This window comes from Crocodylus siamensis, chromosome 5 (assembly GCF_052110815.1).
Source record: "Crocodylus siamensis isolate JL-2025a chromosome 5, ASM5211081v1, whole genome shotgun sequence".
Classification (NCBI taxonomy): Eukaryota; Metazoa; Chordata; order Crocodylia; family Crocodylidae; genus Crocodylus; species Crocodylus siamensis.
In genome coordinates this window covers 19,739,781-19,760,064 of record NC_143399.1, presented here as the reverse complement: position 1 = coordinate 19,760,064, position 20,284 = coordinate 19,739,781, and the positions used below count along the sequence as shown (strand labels likewise).

General features: G+C 44.3%; 1 protein-coding gene across 1 annotated transcript; it reads left to right on the top strand.

Annotated features, from left to right (window-relative positions):
- The first annotated feature begins 1,200 nt into the window (after window positions 1–1,200).
- PTGER3 (prostaglandin E receptor 3) lies at window positions 1,201–20,054 on the top strand. Its single transcript, XM_090048720.1, has 2 exons — window positions 1,201–2,186; window positions 15,898–20,054. Exons 1-2 carry the CDS (start codon window positions 1,320–1,322, stop codon window positions 16,183–16,185), a joined length of 1,155 nt encoding a protein of 384 aa, XP_089904846.1. The 5' UTR covers window positions 1,201–1,319; the 3' UTR covers window positions 16,186–20,054.
- Window positions 20,055–20,284: the final 230 nt, after the last annotated feature.

Here is a 20,284-nt window from a genome sequence, read left to right as displayed (position 1 = left end):
GGGGGTCACTGTGACCAGTGTTATGCAGGAGATTAGATTGATCATTTGCTCCTCCCTGTGAATCGTCCCACAGTCTTTCCCATCTAGTATATCCCGTTGCAAGCTGCTCTTCTTTCAGCAAGCTAGCAAAAGCGTATTTCTATTCCAAGCTAATTTTTGAGCTCTGGAAACTTTTCATCCCAAATTAGGAGAAAAAGCCCAAACTCCAAAACTTCCTTGGAACTAAAGTCCTGTCATATTTCATTTTTAGGAAGCACCGACCGATGGTTTCCAACATGAAATTTGCTGCCGGCAGGTGCAGCTGGAAATCGGCAGGACTTTGGCGGCTTCGCTACTGCCCTGTCACCGGCTGGCAGTGGAGATGAGTGGCGAGAGGTGGCGAACCCCAACCACCGAGCTGTAGCCAGTCATTCTGTTTGGATCTACAAATGCTGTACGGAGGTACCGGTCCAAGCGCTGCTGCAACAGGAAGGACTGAGATCCTCACCTTCCAACCCCAGGGGCCCTGCTCCCGGATCCTCGGCACAGGAGTTTGAACATGCGGCCCCCACACCTTGGGGGCTGAGTAGCTCTTGAGATACTGGGTGAAAGGAAGTAGAGAGGGCTTCTTCTCTTTTGTCCTGTTGCCACCGTTAAGGAACGAGATCCTGGTCCACTAGTGTTTAGGTGATCAGCAAACGTATTAATAAAAGCTCTGAATGGTATTTCTTTTTCTAAATCCCTTTATACAGGAAAGCTACAAAGCTCAGTGCTTGCCGGGGGTGAACCCCCTGCGGCTGGTAGAAAGGCCGCCCGTATCTAGCGGTTCTGTCACTTCACACGCCCCTCTGACCGCATCCCCTGCATCCCAGCAGCCTTTCCCATCGTGCAGAAGAAGAAAACGCCCCTAACACAGGCACTAGCTGCCTCCAGGCCCCTTTCTCCCGAGACCTTCAGGGCCGGACTCGGTGCTTCTGCCAAGCACAAACCGGAGCGTTTGCTACACTAACCCCGGGGCGCGCCGCCTCGCCTTCCGCGCTCGACTCCGGCTTGAGCAAAACGGGCTTTTGTTCCGGAGCGCCGCTCTCGTTTGCCGGCGGGCTCGCAGCCTGCCGCTGGAAAAAGCCCCGAGCCAGGCGGCATCGCGCCGCCGCCTCCGGCGGGCGGGGGCGGGGCGGCCACGTGCGGGGCAGCGGCAGCGGCAGGTGGCGCTGAGGCGCCGCTCGCCCCTCCCCTCCGCTCCCCGCCCAGCCCGCGCCGAGGTGGCTCCCGGCCGCCCAGCCCGGCCCGGCCCGGCAGGCAGGTGGAGGAGCGGGCCGGCCGCGCTGCCCAGCTATGGCATGAAGCCGGCGCGGCTGTGCGGCGGCGGCTGGAACGGCACGGCCATGTGGGAGTCCGGCGGGGCGGCGGGAGCCCCGCGCCGGGCCGGCAACAGCACGGCGGCGGCGGCGGCGGCGGAGGCGGCGGCGCCGCGGGGGGGCGAGTGCGGCGCCGTGTCCGTGCTCATCCCGCTCATCATGATGGTGACGGGGCTGGCGGGCAACGCGCTGGCCATGCTGCTCGTGTCCCGCGCCTACCGCGCCAAGGCCAACCGGCGCAAGCGCTCCTTCCTGCTGTGCATCGGCTCCCTGGCGCTCACCGACCTGGCGGGGCAGCTGCTCACCAGCCCCGTGGTCATCGCCGTGTACGTGGCCGGCCGGCAGTGGCAGCGCGTGGACCCGTCGGGCGCCCTCTGCGCCTTCTTCGGCCTCAGCATGACGGCCTTCGGCCTCTGCCCGCTCTTCATCGCCAGCGCCATGGCGGCCGAGCGCGCGCTGGCCACGCGGGCCCCGCACTGGTACTCGAGCCACATGCGGCCCGGCGTCACCAAGGCGGCGCTGCTGGGCATCTGGCTGGCCGGGCTGGCCTTCGCGCTGCTGCCGCTGGCGGGCGTGGGCCGCTACGCGCCGCAGTGGCCCGGCACCTGGTGCTTCATCGAGGTGCCGGGCGGCGCCGCCTTCGCCGCCGCCTTCGCCTTCCTGGGGCTGGCCTCGCTGCTGGTCACCGCGGCCTGCAACGTGGCCACCATCGCGGCGCTGGTGTCGCGCTGCCGCGCCAAGGTGACGGCGTCGCGGGCCGGCAAGCAGTGGGGCCGCATCGCCACCGAGACGCTCATCCAGCTGCTCGGCATCATGTGCGTGCTCCTGGCCTGCTGGTCGCCGCTGCTGGTAGGTGCGGGCACCCGCAGAGGTAGGGGCGCACCAGGCTGGGGTGGAGAAGGGCTGAGGGTTTTCCCCTTAGCATTGGTTAGCGGAGCTCTCTGGAAGGAATGGGTTCTGGGCTACTGGCGTAGAAAGTATGTGCAACGTGAGCGGTGAGTTAGTCCCACTGGATCAGTTGCTTTATGAAGTAATGCAGTTTTATCAACCCTCCAGCTGGGGCAGACACCACTATAGGGCAGGAACACACTGGAGGCAGGGCAGGGGCACACCCGGGACAGGCCCCCACGCTGGAGGCAAGCACCGATACAGGGTGGGGTAGGGGCAATGCACCGGTACAGGTGGGGTAAGGGCGCACCATGTATGAGAGGACTTCAGGATGGAGAACTGCACTTGAGGTGGGCAAGAGGAGGAGGGTTGGGAAACGTGAGGGGCCCGAGAGGGAAGAAAGCTAGGCAGGCTGCTTGGGGAGGGGCAGGGCGAGGTGGCAGCGGTGGAGGACCTTGAGAGAATCTGGGCAGGGTGCAGGGGTGGGGAAAAGGGTTGCTGGGAGCCTTCAGAAGGGCTGGCAGCGTGAAGGGCTTGGGCAAGGGGCTGGGGCATTCGGGAGAATCGTGGCAAAGAGGAAAAACTGGGAGCGTGAAGGAAGACAGTGGAGAAGAGAAGGCAGGTAGCAGAACATTTGACGGGGCGGTCATAGCAGAACATTTGACGGGGCGGTCAGAGTGGAGGGAGGGAAGGGAGACGGGTGGGGAAGTGCAGGTGAAAAGCATCAGCCAGAGAACGGTGTTAGCAAAGGGCTCCCAGGGGCTGGAGCACAGATCAGCTTCTGTTGAATGAGAGGGAGGCAGCAGAACGAGCAGGTCTGTGCACAGTACTGCCAAGCACAGCCGTGATCCCAGACATGCAGGGATCTCACCAAAGAGCAGAGAGAGGGCTTAGCAGTGGTAACAGCTGGGCAGCTAGTGCTGAGAATGTCAGAGAAGATGTGTGCCCAGACCCTCATTGTGACGGGGCCCAGTACTAGGGAGTCTTTTCTCTGCTCCAGCTTCTCATTTGCATGGGGAAAAATGATCTGACCTACGATTTTACAGCAGTCTTCTGTTTGTTAGTTGTTTTACTGGAAGATTGTACACTAATTTTGGCTGTGTTTTCTGAGATGATGAGAACACATCAGTTTAGCAATCATTCACACAACTCTCCCTTTTGTCTTCTTAATTTATTTTTTTTCTTGCTTGTTGACCTGGAGAAAATCCCTTCTGAGGAGCAGGGGCCCCTGAGTCACTTTCAGTTGCATGGGATGGCGGCATGTCAGCACACAGCATAGTGGACAGGGTGGTGACCAGTGCAGGAGGAGATGTGTGGATTAACTGAGTAAATGTTTCTGCATGTGGGTGCTTCAGAAGGAAGGGAGGGTAACCTTGTACAGGGTATAATGGTACCTTGGGCCACATCCAGAATGGGCTAAATCCTTTTTTATTGTACCTGCAGTACAATAAGTACAGTTTCTGACTTTCATACAAAGTTTGAAATCTTTTCCCATGCACCTATATGTCAGAATGAGGGGAGAAAGAGGAAGACCTCCCATCTTTTAGGCCAGTGGGTCATTGGTTAGGACAGGGGGGTCAAACATCTGGCCCGTGGAGATGTATTATCTGGCCCATGGATCGTTTAACCAGCCCCAGCCGGTGCATAAGGTGGACCCAACGCTGTGCACACTACAGACGGCACAAGGGGTTGGTCTGGGAGGCTTCATGCAGGCCTTGCATATTACAAGTGCTACAGAGGCTGGCATGTGGAGTGCACTCACAGCCTGCCAGACCCAGAGTCCATGCACAGGGCCAGTCAGCAGGGTGTTGCACAGACCATGCATCCCATGCTGTCTCCCTGTGCTTTGTGCAGTGTGTGTTGGTTCATTCAGCCCCATGTGCTGCATGCTGGACCAGCTGGCCACAGGGCTCACTATGCATGTTGCCCCTGGAGCTGGCATGGGGCATGTGCTTCCCACCACACATGGACTAGACATGATGTTGCATGTAGCACAAGGGTCCAGGGCACAGGCTGAATGTGGTGTCCTGGACTGACCCCCTGTACTGCCTGGTCCAGTCCATGTGCCACAGGCAGCACATACCCTGTGTCAGGCTCAGAGGCTGGCGTGCGCAGCATGCATACAGGATTCAGCACTGTGGGTGCTCTGTAGGAGGTCAGTCCTGGTACAGCCCTCAGACCAGGGCTCAGTTTAGGTCCTGACACCCTGGATTAGGAACAGGAGGTCTGAAGTAAGCTGAAAGTGAAGTGACTTAAAGAGGGGAATGCTGCCTTGGAAGAGATGGAGCCTTGGGTTCTGGCCTCTACCTCATTGGCTTTTTTTGTTGTACATTGCATAAAATGGATAGTTTCGTGCAGGTTCTTCTCACTGAGCTATACGACATCCGGCTTGTACTGCTTCTCCTGGCCCCACATATCTTTCCCTCCTAGCTAACTAGGGGTCAACTTCAAGGCTGGAGAGTGTTTTTGGCTAATGACTAGTCATACCACAGCATAGTGGCTAGAGTATATTACTGTGATGCAGGTTCAAATTCCTTATTGGTAAAAGGTGCCTAGAACTGGGGTCTCCCAGTCCCCTGGTAGTCTTCCCCTTAACGATGATTAGTGGAGCTCTCATGGAAGGAATGGCTTCTGGGCTACTGGCTTAAAAGGTATGTACAACATTAGCAGTAAATTAGTCCCACTTGATCGCTTTCTTTATGAACTAATACAATTTTATCAACCCTCCAAAAAACCTGTCCATCCCAAAGCTTTATATTATTGCATATTACCTGTATGGAGATCACCAGTGGCTTGTGATAGAGCCTAAAACTATAGCGCAAATCTGGAGAATACTGGGTGCGCCTACATGAGACACTACTTACTGCACAGTCGTTACTGCACATTTATATAGTACTTTTATTAGCAATTTCTACATAGAGTTACTGCATACTACCAGAGTTACTGCATAGTAGCACCTGCAAACGTCTTTTTGGTGACGCTACTGTGCAGTAGCCTAATAATACTGTGCTGTAGTGTATTAGCACTGTCTGTGCTATGAAGTGCAATATTATGTGATATTTTTCAGCTGCTGTGCAATGAGCATCTGGTGTAGATGTACTCCCTGTCATGTGAATGGTTTGCTTGACAGTACTACTAAAACCATAAGGGAGCCCAAGTTTGACCAGTCATGCAGGAAGAGTGATGGGTCACATATTTCAGGGTATGGCACTTCGTGTGGTTTAACTGATAGTGCACTTCCATTGCACTGAATCAGCTGCTTGGTAAGTTACATCACCTTGTGCAGCCATTCTCAGCTGTGTGCATAAGTTCCAACAGAGGCGTTTGCAAAGCACTACAATGTCTTTCTTTTGCAAAATTTACTGCACCACATCATTAGTATATAACAAGCCATGTGAAAGCAGCAGAGTTGATTAACAATAACGAGACTTAACCAGGTACCTAGGTTTTGCTACTGCTACCTGAGTAAGAAGTATTCAGCCTCAGCTGATGCATTTCTCTTGCAGAAACATTAGCAGGCCTAGACGCAGCATTCAGTTTACCCAGTGAGAAGTCTCCGTAAGGTCCGTGGAGACCATTCTATCCACTGGACATGAACAGTCTTCAAAGAGTGGCTCAGTATCCTGAGAGTGGGGATATTTTCTCCCCCAGGTGGCATGTACAGTTACTAAAGCACCTGATGTGATATTCAAGCAAATGGCTGAATCCCCATTTTTGAGCTTTTTAAAAATTCAAGCCTTTGTCAGCACGAATCCAAACTTTACTATAGTTACTAGTTTTACAATAAAAATCACAGAGTTAAGGCCAAGTTTGATCTCACTGGCAGTGGTATCAGTGGAAGTCTGCTGGTATAAAGCGCCCCCACCATTTTGAAGTGCAGGGATGCTGATACACAAGATGTGGGAGGCTGCTGGAGTGCGATAATTGCCACGCTCCAGCAGACTCAGTTGGTCCAATACGCTAGAATTACAGCGTGTTGGAGCAGCTTCCCTCCCTGCTTATGTAGAGGCATCCTTCGAGTTTAAAAGTTAAGAATTCAGTCAGACATCATCAAAGAGCTGTCTAAATCTAGGCTGTGACATTCTTCCTCGGAAAGACAGATTTTCAAAAAAGTGCTGAGGGAATTGAAAAGCAATACAGCATACTTTTGGGGTGTTTTAATCCACAGATGAGTACAAACCTCTGAGACGAACAGCTGTCCTACAGTGTCAGACATCCTGGGAAATGCTTCTTATTGTCACATAACTAAACAAATCTTAGTTATCCCTGCTAGAGTTTGAAGAGTGAGACAGATGTTGTTTCAACAGAAGATTGTTTTTGGTTGTTTTGGGGTTTTTTATTGAATGGTTGGGATGGTTATTAATTCAGTAAAACAGGAAGAACTGAAGCACAGTGCAGTAACAATGTCACCGTAGGGCAACGTGTGGATGTGCCCATAGGCCAGCAAAAATAGGATAATACGTATTTTTGAGTTCAGTTGCCAGGTGGGCAAGATATCAAGAAGTGGTCCCTTACTGTAGGACAGATATACCATTTATGCAGCAAGAAAATCCTTGTTCACATGAATAATTGCATTGTCCGTGACATAGGTCAAATGCAGAGAGGGAGGAGGCACCACCTGAAAGATCAGCTTATGGCTTGCTTCTATCCCAGCCTATGACTGGCTAGATCTTAGCCCCATCCTGCACACACAGGGCTTCCATAAAATGTCCTGAATGTAGCTCTTCTGCTTCTGCCCTTGTCCACCCAAGAACCTCTTGAATTTTCCAGGACCCTGCTGCTGCTGGCCCTGTCACCCTCTGAAAGCAAGAATGAGTGGGATTTTATCACTACTGTTCTTATGCATTTTTTTCCATTCGTCTGTGCTATAACTTAGAGACAGCAATGTGTTCCTGAAAACCAGAAAAAGAAAATGAGCCACAAAAAAGAGCATAAACAAAAGTATATATAACAAACAAACAAGCATTTGAAACTCCTAGATCATTATTTTACAGCAAGTTAGCTCCTCTTTTTCCTCAAGTTAGCTCGTTATTTTACAGCAAGTTAGCTCCTCTTTTTCTACAGAACAAACGTTTGAAACTACTGGATCATTATTTTACAACAGATTAGCTCTTTTTTTTCTACAGATAATAAAATTACCTGCTTATAATTGGGTATGTCACAGCCAGTTGCACAGAAAAGCCAGAAACTGAAACGGTAGACAAGCATGATGATAAATTCTTTCATGTACTTTCTACTCTTGGAAGATATCTCACCACCCTCTGCCCCACACCTGTAACTCCATCTGTAAACAATACATATAATATGATCAGGTCTAGCCAAACAGGTAAAAAATCATATTTCACAGAATGTAACGTGTTACTTTAGTGACGTTTCTCTGCTAGAGGGAGTTGTGTCCAAAATGTGTTTAAACATGCATCAGACATCTGTTACTAAAGCTCTAGTCCTTTGAAACAGAGCAACTGTATGGTGTTAAAGACTGGCAAAAGAAGTAAGTAAAAGACTGCAGTTAATGACTTTTTAATCTTATGTAGTACATGGAATAGGGAGCTCACATAATTTGAAACAATTTCTATTCTGTTTATAACCTGTTGATCCAACTATAATTTTTACTATGCTGTTTTACTATAGTTAAATAACTGTAGTTTCTAAACTGTACTAGGTCCTTTCCAAAAACATAAACCTCTTTAATACTTGGTAGGGTCTTAGGAATCTGTCATACCTAACAGTTTCATGTAAGCATATAAATGTTTAAGCTAAAGGGTCTATAGCTCTCACTCAAAAAAACCAAGCAAAGAACCCCATTATGATGTAGCAGTGCTGCCAGCTGACTTCCAAAAATTCTTATGCATAGTGAGAAGAAAAAGAAAAAAATTCCCAACTTCTGCTGAAACCCTGTTCTCCAGTTCTTTAATTTACTGCATCTGTATAGAGAGAAAGCGAGGCACAGACACGCAGGAGAGGAGAGGATTTCATGGAACGCTCACAGCACAAGTCGGACAAACTGGCTGAGGCTTTTACACTTCATTGATATAATAGAAAATATACAGGTAGATGGAGAGAAGGCAGAGAGACGCTCTGGCATTTTGCTACAAGGTGAGTGGCAGGTGACAACTGACAACCAGCCTGACCTTTACTAATAAAAAGCAGTGCCTGTTGGAAAGATAGTGGTTTTCAGCCCTGTGCTTTTATCTTGTTAATTTCCTCAGCCTCTCTTGGACTATTCTGAAAGCCAAAGTGAATTCTTTAGTTGTACTTTTCATTATGAAATAACAACACTTAAAAAAGTTTCATTTTGTGCTTTCAAGGGAACCAGTTCTGTAATACCTCCCTCCAAGAGTTGTCCCTGTACAACCAAATATTCCCCTGGGTTTTCTGGTTTTACAATGTGGAATGATCGTTAAAGAACAAGTTTTTATTTCTTTTCTTCTCTTGTCCATTCTAACATATTATCTAGAATAATTAGAAACATTAGCATTACTTACTGCAGATGAGGTCAACTATGTCCCAATGTTAAGACAGCTGCAGTTTTTCTCATTGATGCCGGTGTCTGAAACCCAGTGGTGCACATAGGAAAAGTGCAGTTGGAGAACTGACCATTCTTAGTACTTTAAAATATCTTATGCAGATCTCCAAAATACTTCTGCAGAAATACAGGTCAGAGGGAGAGGCTTTCATTAACTTCCCTGTTGCACTATTTGGTTCTGTTTATAATTGAATTCAAACAATTATTCCAAACATTGTGCTAAGCATTTTTACAGCTTAGAAAAAAATCAATACTCTTCTATTCACCCTCTCCCCAGCCTATCACTGATTTTTATTATTCTTATTGTTTTACAACAGTATCTACAATATAAAATAATGGAAATTGCATTCTGTGGCTGATTTCTTTTTTCTTGTGCAAGTCATCTGTGCTCGTGAGTTATTATAGTCTTATTATTAGCTGAGTAATAACCCCTTGTACAAGCTACTGTATTTTTAGGCTGGTATCATGGGAGTGGAAACGATTTAATTAAGTAAGGCAGTTCAATAACAAAATGTAGATACAGAATAAATGATAATGAAACTATGGTGCAATCCTACAATCAGGAATATGGTTTCCCCTCTTCCAATCTCTTATGGTATAAACTGAGGAAAAGAGGGGATCTATATTTAATTCTCCCTTTCATGAGCAGACAAAATTCTGCAGGAATTTGGTGCGAAGATTAATGGGAAAATAAGCTTCTCAATCAAACTTTTTATTTATCATAAATGTTCCTAGTTTATGTTAATCTTTTATTTATTTTGGTGGCTAGCTACTGAATAGCAATCATGGTAAATCAACATCAGTCTAAAATCGGGCTGAGTCAAACCAGCTAGAGATAAAAAACAGAGGAAGTCATTCTATACTTGTTCCGAGAAACAGGTGTAAAATGAGCAAATAGTTCCGTAGCAACTTTACCAAAACACAGTTCCAGATGACAGACTGTGCTCTGGATTTACAAGGCTATTTCAAATAATTTTGGATTATTCAGAAAGGCTTGCATGGTCCTTTGCTTTACTTGTTAAAAAAAAGAAACTTCCCCCCCCAATCAGAATGAAGTCGTTACATCCCAATCCACATGATGGTTTCATATATAATATGAAATATTATGGAACACTGTCATGTACTTTCAGACTTGTGAAATACAGTCCTAAACCCTTTGCTTTGGGGAGGTCATAATTCAGTAAATATCTGCAAGAAAAGCTGCTAAATTCCTTGGTATAAATCAGTGAGCCCTGTTCTATTCAGGCTTTGCTTTCCTCTTCCTAGGTTGCAACATCACCATACATCCTCCAAGTTGTAGCAGAACTGATTCCCCTACAGAAGATGTGAAAGTACATATTGTAGGGACATTTAGAGAGAGAATCCTCTGGTACTCACAAAGCTCTTCAGCTCAGTTAGGGTCTCCTCAGCATCAGAGGGTGAAGTAGAGAGGAGAGAAGAAAAGAGAGCTGGAAAATATGCTGCTAAATGGAGTCTCCCTTATTTTCTTCCCATTGTGCAAGGGAGCCATATAAGGGGTTGATGCAGGCCACTCCATTAAAGAGATATCAAGGCATGGGAAACACGATTCTTTTCCTCAGGCACTATCTTCTTGACCAGTTACTCATGTTGATCAACAACTAATCCTTTAGATACAATCACCATCTTATTCTCCCCAAACCCAACATGGCTACTAAGAGCAATGGTATAGTTAGGCACAAAGAATCATGACAAACTACAATTCTAGATTATTGTAGAATTGGCCACTGAATGGAGAAAGAGAGCGCCTGCAACCCAGTGGCCTCCCTTCACAAACCACAGAAGTTGCAAGCTGGAAGATTAGGCTTAAGACAAGTTTCTGTGTTTATTTTTCAGTATAATGGATGCTCTTTCAAAATGCTTTATTTTATAAGCTCTGGGAGTGTCTGAGCTTTTACATATATACGTTGAATATGTTGAGATACATTTAAAATTAGTTTGGGCAGATCACAGGCAAATGTACAATAGAGAGTAAGCCTGTTTACTGGAAAGATACACTCAGTGATTTAGTAGGTTTTTAGTATCTCTAATATTCATAATTCTGGTTTAATTGCCACATTGCTATATATATAACAGTTTCATAGAAGAAGGTAATTCATTACATTACATTACATACATTCATTACATTACAAATTATAGGCCAGATGCCCTATTTATACATTTCACTGTAGTCCTATTGACTTTATTGATTTAAACTACCTGATTCTGCTAGCCTGTAACATTTATAATCTTCAATTTAAAATATTTTAAATGGCCAGTGCCAGCTTCATACAATTATACTTTTCCAAGTCTATCAAACTAAAGTGAAGTTTCCAGTAAAACAATTTAATAGTCTATAAAAAGTGGAGCATTATATAGTATGAAACAAAATAAACAGGATGTGGTATATGAAAACAGACTCTTTTAAAAATACTGTCTTTTATTTGTGTGTTGCTGTTACCCCATTAACTTAGGGGCAATCAAACAAGACAGGGGATTGCAATGAATGAGCTATCATCAAGTTCTTAAAACATGCCTGGGCACTGAACCAAAAGAAGATCCTAATAGTACTTGACTTTGATGTAATGTATGCATGTGGGCTTGTTTACATTTCATGCTTGTATTCTGATAATGTCTAACAGCTCGTTCAAGGTGGTACCCCATAGTGCTAGACCCTATTGAGAATGGGTACAGAATACAAACACAACAGGCAGGCTCATAGTCTACAATGGAGGTGGCTTCAAATAAAGGACGGGAGTTAACTGAAGGCAGAAGAAATTGATGATGGCAAAATTCCTGTTTTTAAGCAACAGCAGCAATCCAAAAATTTCATAGATTTTGTAGACATTAGGGTCTGGAAGGGACCCAAGAGATCATTAAGTTCCCCAGCTTAACCATGAGGACATCATGGGGAACTAGGTCAAATGCCTTCTTGAAGTCTGGGTATATGATGTCCACATCATCTCCCTTGTCCAGGGCACATGTTACCTGGTCATAGAAGGCGATGAGGTTGGTCAGGCATGACCTGCCAGTCACAAAGCCAAGTCGGCTGGCATTCAGAAGCTTGCCTTCTGTCAGTTTGGCATTGATGGATCCCTTGAGGGGATTTTTCTCGACAGACATAAGACTGATTGGTCCATAGTTTCCCGGGTCATCCCTCCTCCTTTTCTTGTAGATAGGGACCACGCTGGCTCTTTTCCAGTCATCTGGGACCTTGCCTGAGTGTCACAGTTTTTCAAATATTTCTGCCAAGGGGGATGCAATGATGTCTGTCAGCTCCTTCAAGACCCTCAGGTGCATTGCATCTGGGCCTGCAGACTTGTGAATGTGCAGTTACTCAAAGTGTTCTCTCACCTTATCTACGTTGGTTTTAGGCCCATCACCTGCTCCCAGATTGGTGGTTTGTGCCATTCCTGACAACGTGATCCTCCCAGGAGAATGAAAAACCAATGCAAAAAAGTCATTTAGGAGAGTGGCCCTTTCTTGGGCATCAGAAGTCAGTTGCCCCATTGGATCTCTCAGGGGCCCAATGCTATCCTTGTTCTTTTTCCGACTTCCCACATATATGAAGAAAGACTTTTTGTTGTCCTTGATTCCCATAGCTAGCCTAAGTTCAGTTTGTGCCTTGGCTTTCCTCTACCGCTTTCTGCAGGTGTGGGCAAGTGCAGAATAATCCTCTTTGGTAATGCTTCCTGTTTTCCAGCTGGTGTAGGCTACTCTTTTTCACTTAATAAGGTCCAAGAGTTGCTTATTCAGCCATGGGGGCTTTCTTGCCCGTTGACTGCATTTCTTGTGAGATGGTATGGCTTTGCCCTGTCCTTTAAAGATTGTGTTTTTAAGAAATGACCAATCCTCATGTGCTTCATTTTCTGGTGGGGTATGGCCTCTAATTGCCTGACTGACCAATTCTCTCAGTTTGCAAAAGTCAGCCTTCCAATTTAAGGACTTTTGCTTTACTGCTGGGTTTGCCTGCTCTTTGGTGAACTAAGAAGGTGACCAGTTTGTGGTCGCTGTCACCAAGCTTCCTCTCGACCCGCAGATCGCTCACTAGGTCCACCCCATCGGCCATAGACCTCCTGGGTTTGGTAGAGGTTATCAATGCATGTGAGGAAGCTACATGACCTGTCAGATTTGGCCGTGCGCTCGTCCCAAGAGATGTCAGGGAAGTGAAATTGAAGTCCCCCATGATGATCATGGGTCGGGAGCGCTTGGCCTCGACCAGTTCCCTACTGAATTCTCAATCTAGGTGTTCCTCTTGGGGAGGTCTATAGTAGACTCCTACGAGTAAGTCACCCTCCCCATGTTCTCCTTGTATCTTGACCCAGAGGGTCTCAAAATGCCCTTCCTAGTTTGGAAACTCGATCTGCAGGGAGATGAGCTAATCCTTGATGTAGAGAGCTAGACCCCCACCTCTCTTCCCAACATGGTCTCTCCTATACAGGTTATAGCCCTCTGCTGCCACCGAGCAGTCATAGGTGGAGTCCCACCAGGTCTCTGTAATTCCTGCCAGGTCATAATCATTTTCATATAGGAGAAGGGCCAGTTCCTCATACTTATTTCCCAAGCTCCTGGCATTTGTGTACAGGCAGTTACGTCTGCCGTGAGAAGCCCAATGCTTCCCTGAGAGGTTTAGCGGGACCTTTCCTTGGGCTGCCTCCCTTGTGCTGCCCAAGTTATTGGTAGTGCAGCTGACATGACCTGGGCTACAACTGTTAGTAGACTGCCCATCCCGCAGCGGTCTCAGTTTAAAGCCCTGTCAAGAAGGTCAGCCTTAGCAGATCATTTCACATTAATTTTAATGATTTAGCAGTTGGGTACATCGGTTCCAATAATGGCCTTTGCCCACTCTGAACTAGGTGCTATGCAAACACATAACCCATGACCTGCCTTACAGAGCTTGTATTGCATCTGTGTCTCTGTTGCCCACCTTACTCTGTTTTTCTTATCTAGAATGAGAATTCATGACAGTTTTTCTCTAGCACGACATCCAAAAAGGGGGCCTCTGATGTCATTTGGAGCACCTGGAAATTCTGTGACATAAACACTAATCGGCAGTTCCTGTTGCAAACAAAACTTGCAAATGTTCATGTGAGAGAGTTCCAGGGTAACAGAAGAAGTAATCTCTCTGCACCCCCTTTAAAATATCTGTTAGTTTTGCTCTTAGATATTGCCCCAGTATGTAGCTGCAGTTCAGATACCCTGACAAAGTTCTACACCTGATCCCACTGAGAAGGCTTCTGAATCTGTATTTATAGACTGCAGAAAAGAGGCTGTAATATGAAGCTTGCTAAACCTTGTATGTACTGGAGATTGTGAGTTTGTCCAAAATAGCACTAAATTTAAAAACAACGGCACTTTATGTACAGAACACTTGGTGGTGGTGAGCAGGGTCAGAATTTGAGGGCAGATACCAACTAATCCCTGGAAAAATACGTAAGTATTTAACAGCCTTAAAAACAGGCTTCATATTTCCCAGCATTATATTAAGATATGAAAATATCACAGTACTCAGAACCACTTTACCAGCTTCCTTGTCATTGCTGTTACCCAGACAAGCAATAGACTGACAACAGAAAAATGGGGATCTTGTAACTCAGCTTAGCAGCATGCAGAGCTTTGGGTTTTATCTCGATCTCTTTCAAGGCTTCTCACGTGAGCTTGGGAAAGTCGATTAAACACTTGGTTGCCTAGTTTCATAAGAACTTAAGAAATGCCATTTACTGGGTGACACATTTGGTCCATCCAGCCCAGTGTCCTGTGTCACACGCTGGCAGAGTGTGAATGCTGAGGGGGAAGGTGAACAGGACGTATCGAGAATGTCTTCCCTGCTCCTCTACAGTTGCAGCTTGTGTTTTTGAGGTGGCACTGCTATCTGCCATGCTTAATACGTACTGATGGGCTTTTCCTCCAAGATTGTGTCCAATCTCCTTTTGAACTGACTCAAGCTATCATCAGCCTTCACATCTTTCCTGTCCTGTTGCTTTCTTACAAGGCTCATTTCATTCATGTTGGTAAAGCACTTTGAGCTTCTCAAATGAAAAGTACTGTTGAAGTGCATATTGTTTTAATTGCTTGAACAGTTACGTTACATTATATAATGTTCAATTGACAAGCCCTTTAAAAGCCACAAGCCTGGTGGCAATGCATAAACCAACACGGAGAACTGAGTTGCTACATTCAAATGTTCATCTGAACCATCTATTTTAATAAACAGTGTAAAATATTGCACAGATCTGACATCCAGAAGACTTTTTCAGAGGAGAGCAGTGACACCGCTTATGTTTTCGCTGTACCTCAGGAGGTGATACAGGGTGTGTCTACGCTGGTGCTTCAGTGTTCAGTAGCCTTTTCTACTGTGCTTTAAAGCAACACATCAAAAACCATGCCAATATGCTAATGCACAGTAGAATAAGTTACTGCACGTTAGCATCACCTAAAAACATGTGCTTACACTACTGTGCATTAGTGTACCTAATACACATTTATTTAGTACCTTATATTGGAGGTACCGCATTTAATTTGCATTCGTAAAAGCACCCTAATGCACATGTAGATACACCCCCTTTGAACAATAAGACTGCCCTAAAGAACAGTTTTCCTGAATGACATAGGGGTCAGTTAATGCCACCTGACCCCAAGGTCTTTAGAAATGAATAATCTCTCCATTGCGTTATCTGAAATTTTAAAAATGGCTGTGCCCAACAAAAGTTCCAAGGAAGAATTTAAAAGTGAGCCATTGTGAAAACTGATTTGTTTCCTAACTTCAGCAACTTATTCTAAATATATCACTCATCCATCACATGGACCTAATGCCACTGGTGCCATGTCCCAAGGAGGGGAAACAGCAAATGCCTCCTTGATTAAATACCAGATGTATAGATCCAAGTAAGGGACTGGTATAGGTTCAAATGTTATCATCGCCTTTTACTGCTGTGAATCTGAAGCTGTGTCCCCTGCCAACATAGAGTATGAAGTTCATAAGCACACCCTCTATTTGCCATGATTATGGTTTGATTTGGGGGAATCTGTGGCAGGGGGAGGGAAACCTCTGTTCTGATGATTTCTTTTCTGTAAGATGTTTCTGCAGAAAGCAACAAAGTGCATATTTCTTAGAAAAAAGATTACATTATTTTTCTCACCTCTCCTTAGATTATGATGTTGAAAATGATCTTCAATCATACATCTATTGAACACTGCAATGCAACCAGCTACGTGGACCAAAACTTAGAACTGCAGGAGGAATGCAATTTCTTCCTGACCGCTGTCCGTTTGGCCTCACTAAACCAGATTCTGGATCCCTGGGTTTATCTGCTGTTAAGAAAGATCCTCCTCCAAAAATTCTGTCAGGCAGCAAGTGCTGTCTCCGGCTGCTCTAACACCAGATGGAAAGAGCGACAGGTCACTTTCTCAGATGACGTAAGACAGACAACAGCATGAAAAAATGTTGATACAACTTGCATGCAAACTACTTTTCACAAGTAGTTTTAAATTTTACTGTGAATTTGGGCATCTGTGGCATGACAGTGTTCCTGCATAAATAGCTGCAGTGTAAGTGGTATGACTGGACATAGAGGGCCAGATAATTGTATATCATGTGTGCCAACAATGCTTAAATATAAAGAAAGGGATGTGTGCTGTTCTTAACAGTAGCCTACAATTCTGTTATCTTTGGCTGAGAGCATTTAGCCTACAGAACGTAGTCAAGCTAAATGCATCATGATTTCTAAGGATTCTTCTTGCATCAAGACAGAGGAGTCAATTGTTGTTTTGTAAGGGAGACAGATTCAACTGCTTAATACTCCTGTACTAAATTTTGACTCTAGGATTATCTACTACATCCAGATATTATTTCTTCCTCTGATTCTTTCTCCTTTTTGAGGGAAAAGTACAAGAGCTTTAAGGAAGAAAGCAACAGGAAGCCTTTAATTTCTCCCAAGTTCAATGTTTTGTTGTAAGAAGTGAAAATGACATGTATTTTGATGATGACATTTTCTTTGAAATGCTGAAAGGCAGCAGGAATCTCATGTGATACATGTTAATTACTAATTTTTCATGAATGTTAGAATAAATTCACCTTCTACATAGGTGAGGGGGGCTTTGGGGAATAGCATAAATGTGTAAGCTGCTCTTTTTTGAGAGACAATCTGTGAACATTTTTGCAAGTAATACCTGTGAAATACCTATATATTAACAAGAATAACTTAGCAAAGCATTTTCACGCAATGGTCTACCTTTGGCAGACTGAAATTATGACAGACCAGGAGAGACAAGAGATGCTACTTTTTGTATTAACAGTAAGTATCCCCTTGGTAGTCATTATAGCAAAAACCAAATCACCATGTTCAAATAGTCCATTTTCCACACAGCCAGGTGGCATGTACACCACCTGCACAGCACCACTTCATTATACAAGCACATGTCTGGATTGTGTCACAGTCCAATCTGTTATTTAAGAAACTATTGATTGACAGCTGTCAAACACATGGCAGCTTGTAACTTTTAAAGTCAAAAGTCACCATAGCAGGGAAGTTTGGACTGAGGCATCTCATTAGTCAAGTCTTTCCTTAGGTAGTATGCAGATTTGATTATCTAGTTTCTGATCCATTTGTGAGATATCGGCAGTTTCTGCTTTCGTAAAAACTCTTGAGTTTACTTACATTTACTCATGCTAGTGTGTCATTTGGTAATGGGCAATATTAAATGTGTGCTACTTTAAATAGTCTTCTTGGTTAGTTAACTTAAATGTTATATTTATCTTCCCATGGGTGAAGAGATGAGACAAAATAGCTTGAAATGTGAAAATCCCATATACCAGTTTGAAACCATTTGACTCATAACTTTTCCTGTCTTGTGACTAATCTTCACTATTATGACAGCTAAGAAAGAAAAGTAATTGAAGTTAGATTGGCAGATCACCTTGCATGTCAAAGTCTCCAGTGCAATTACATTTAATGTGACATCAATATTCTGACATTTTATAATTAAAAAATAGCACAACTATCACATCAAGGAACTTTGGCATTTTGTTATTGATCATTTTTTCTTTAAATCTCCTACTTTCATTTAATGCTGGCAAAAAATAAATGGCTTTGTTCAATCTCTACCTGAACACACAAGAATGGACTTGAGCCCCCTGAAGTCAACAGGAGCTTCAGCATGCTGTGCTACGCAGCAGAGACACCAAGCTAGAGCCAAATGAGTTAGTCTGTACCAAAAGTAATCTAACTACAGCAGCACAAGGATCTGTGCAAGCTAAGAGACCCTGATAATTTATCCATGCTTAGAGGTAGCTTGCAGAATAGACCTGACTTAACAATCTGAGTTTCTTTCTATGGAAGACATGGTGCTGAATTCTGCTCTAATGTGCCCTGGTACAACAAAGAGCAGCATATTTTATGCAGAAAATATGAAATACACACTTCAGCTACAGTTAAGTTACACCAGTGGACCTGATCAGAATTTGGCCTTCAGAGCCTTCCAGATAACAGACCAATATAGAGTACCAGAATCTCAAACTACTGGCAGTTTTTTTTCAGTCTGTCCCACTGCTGTCCCACGGACCCATTAGGAACCATTATTGAGTACAATGACCACAAGTGCCTATGCACTGACTGCACTATCCGTGTCTAATTCAGTAATAAGTAAGTAGTTGGGGAAACACTGAGTGAAAAAATGGCTTTACAAAATCAGAGTATTTCTTACTCTGAAAAAGTGCCAGGCATGATTTCATGCCAATTATTTTTTACTTACTTAAAAAGCCTACTTTTGAAGAAATAACGTTTAGCATGTTAGCAGTTATTCAAAAATCCACCCCTCATAATGTAGGTCCAAGTGACCTTAAATAGTGGAATGAATTCTGGTCTGCTGGGTTTCTTTGTCATTCAGTAGCTGATTATCAACACTAGCTAATTAAATAATTTTTTCTCTAGGATCCTCACTGTAGCAAGGGAGGAGAAAGTTTGAGAGACAGAGAAAGCATGCACTATTTTCACTACTTTTAATGCCACTTCTACTATAGCAACCAATATGGTTAATCTTTCATGTGAAAGCTTTCATTTTTCTTATGTACTAACAATGATATATGGTGTTAAAATAACTGTAAAGTTAACATTACCTGATTTTTGCAGGAGACCAGAGTACAAGACTTAGCAAATACCAAGGGCACATCTGCATGTGCCTTAAAGTGTTTAAGTTAATGCACATTAAATCTAGTACCTCCATTGTGAAGTACTAGGAAAATGTGCATTAGCTTATCTTAATGTGCATTAACTAAGAGCACAGGAGTGCAGGGGGGGCGGGACTTTAATTAGCATAGCTCTGAGAGCCGCACTAATTACAAGCACCTGGAAATTCATGTTTATCAGTGTCTTCACGCTGAAAAGTGGTGGTGGAGTGCATTGAACAAGCTTTAATTTAAAATGTCTTGCTGCCATTTTTCAGAGCAGAGACACTGATACAGGTGATCCAGGAGTCTGCTGGAGCACAGTAATTACCACGCTCCAGCTGAATTGATTCATTGAGTCTGTTCCAACATACTGTCATTATATCGGAGCAGCTTCCCTGCATGTGTATAGGAGCTCATGGCTTTTAAGTGATGCTTCATGCACATGAGCTATTTTAATACGCGTTAATTGAATAGTATTTTCAGTTATGCTTTAATGTGCATTAAAATAGGCTAACATACATTAAAGCGCATGTATAGATGCATCCCAAGATTGTTACCCCTCAGCTCAGGTGCTGGTGACTCAGCTCAGTTAAAACTTACTTGGTCTTTTTCACTCCTCTTGTTAAAATAAACCCTTTATTTTTAAATTTAGAAGAAAAAGGAATGTCTGTCTTTGGGGGCAGTAATGAGAGGAAGAGTTATTTATAAAATGGGAAAATGTGAGAGCTGATTTGCATCCTGTTTGTTTACAGCAAAGAAACTGAAGCACTGTTTGCCAGGTGTGTCTGCCATGACATCACTGGAAACAGAAGCACTTTCTTAAATGAATTCAAAGCTCCTTATTAGAAATGAAAAGTTCTGTTTCCCATTGATGTGGTTGAGTGGGAAGATGTATTTTGTTGCACCTCTTTAAAGATGTCTTCAATGTTACTTGCCTAAATGTATTTCTGTTCTGTAAAAGTTGTGTTTCTAAGATCAGCTTTGATATACTGGACTTCTTACAGAGACTTTCCAGAAAGACTATTGTAAGGAGAAATTCTTTTGGCGTGGTTTTGTTGGCATTCAAAACACAGATTATGTGTGTGTCTTGAATCCATGTGTGTACTGTATTTGTAAATGCAAAATAAAAATTCAAAGATCAGCAGAATGCCTGGTCTTTATTTCTTGATGTCACAACTTGCTTGCAGCATGTTAATACAACCATTTCTTACAATCTTTTGCAATTGACTTCAATGTAAGTACAATCATGCACTAAACATTTATGGCTAAATCCTGTGCTGACTTCAGTGGAAATGAGGGACTGATGCTGGGCATTTTTTTATGGCCCATATTACGTTATACTTACTTGCATAGAGTAGTACTGTAACATGT

Coding starts and splice junctions, on each gene's coding strand:
- PTGER3 (XM_090048720.1), top strand. CDS start 1,320: ATGAAGCCGGCGCGGCTGTGCGGCGGCGGCTGGAACGGCACGGCCATG. Junction 2,187..15,897: donor CCTGCTGGTCGCCGCTGCTG/GTAGGTGCGGGC, acceptor ACCTCTCCTTAG/ATTATGATGTTGAAAATGAT.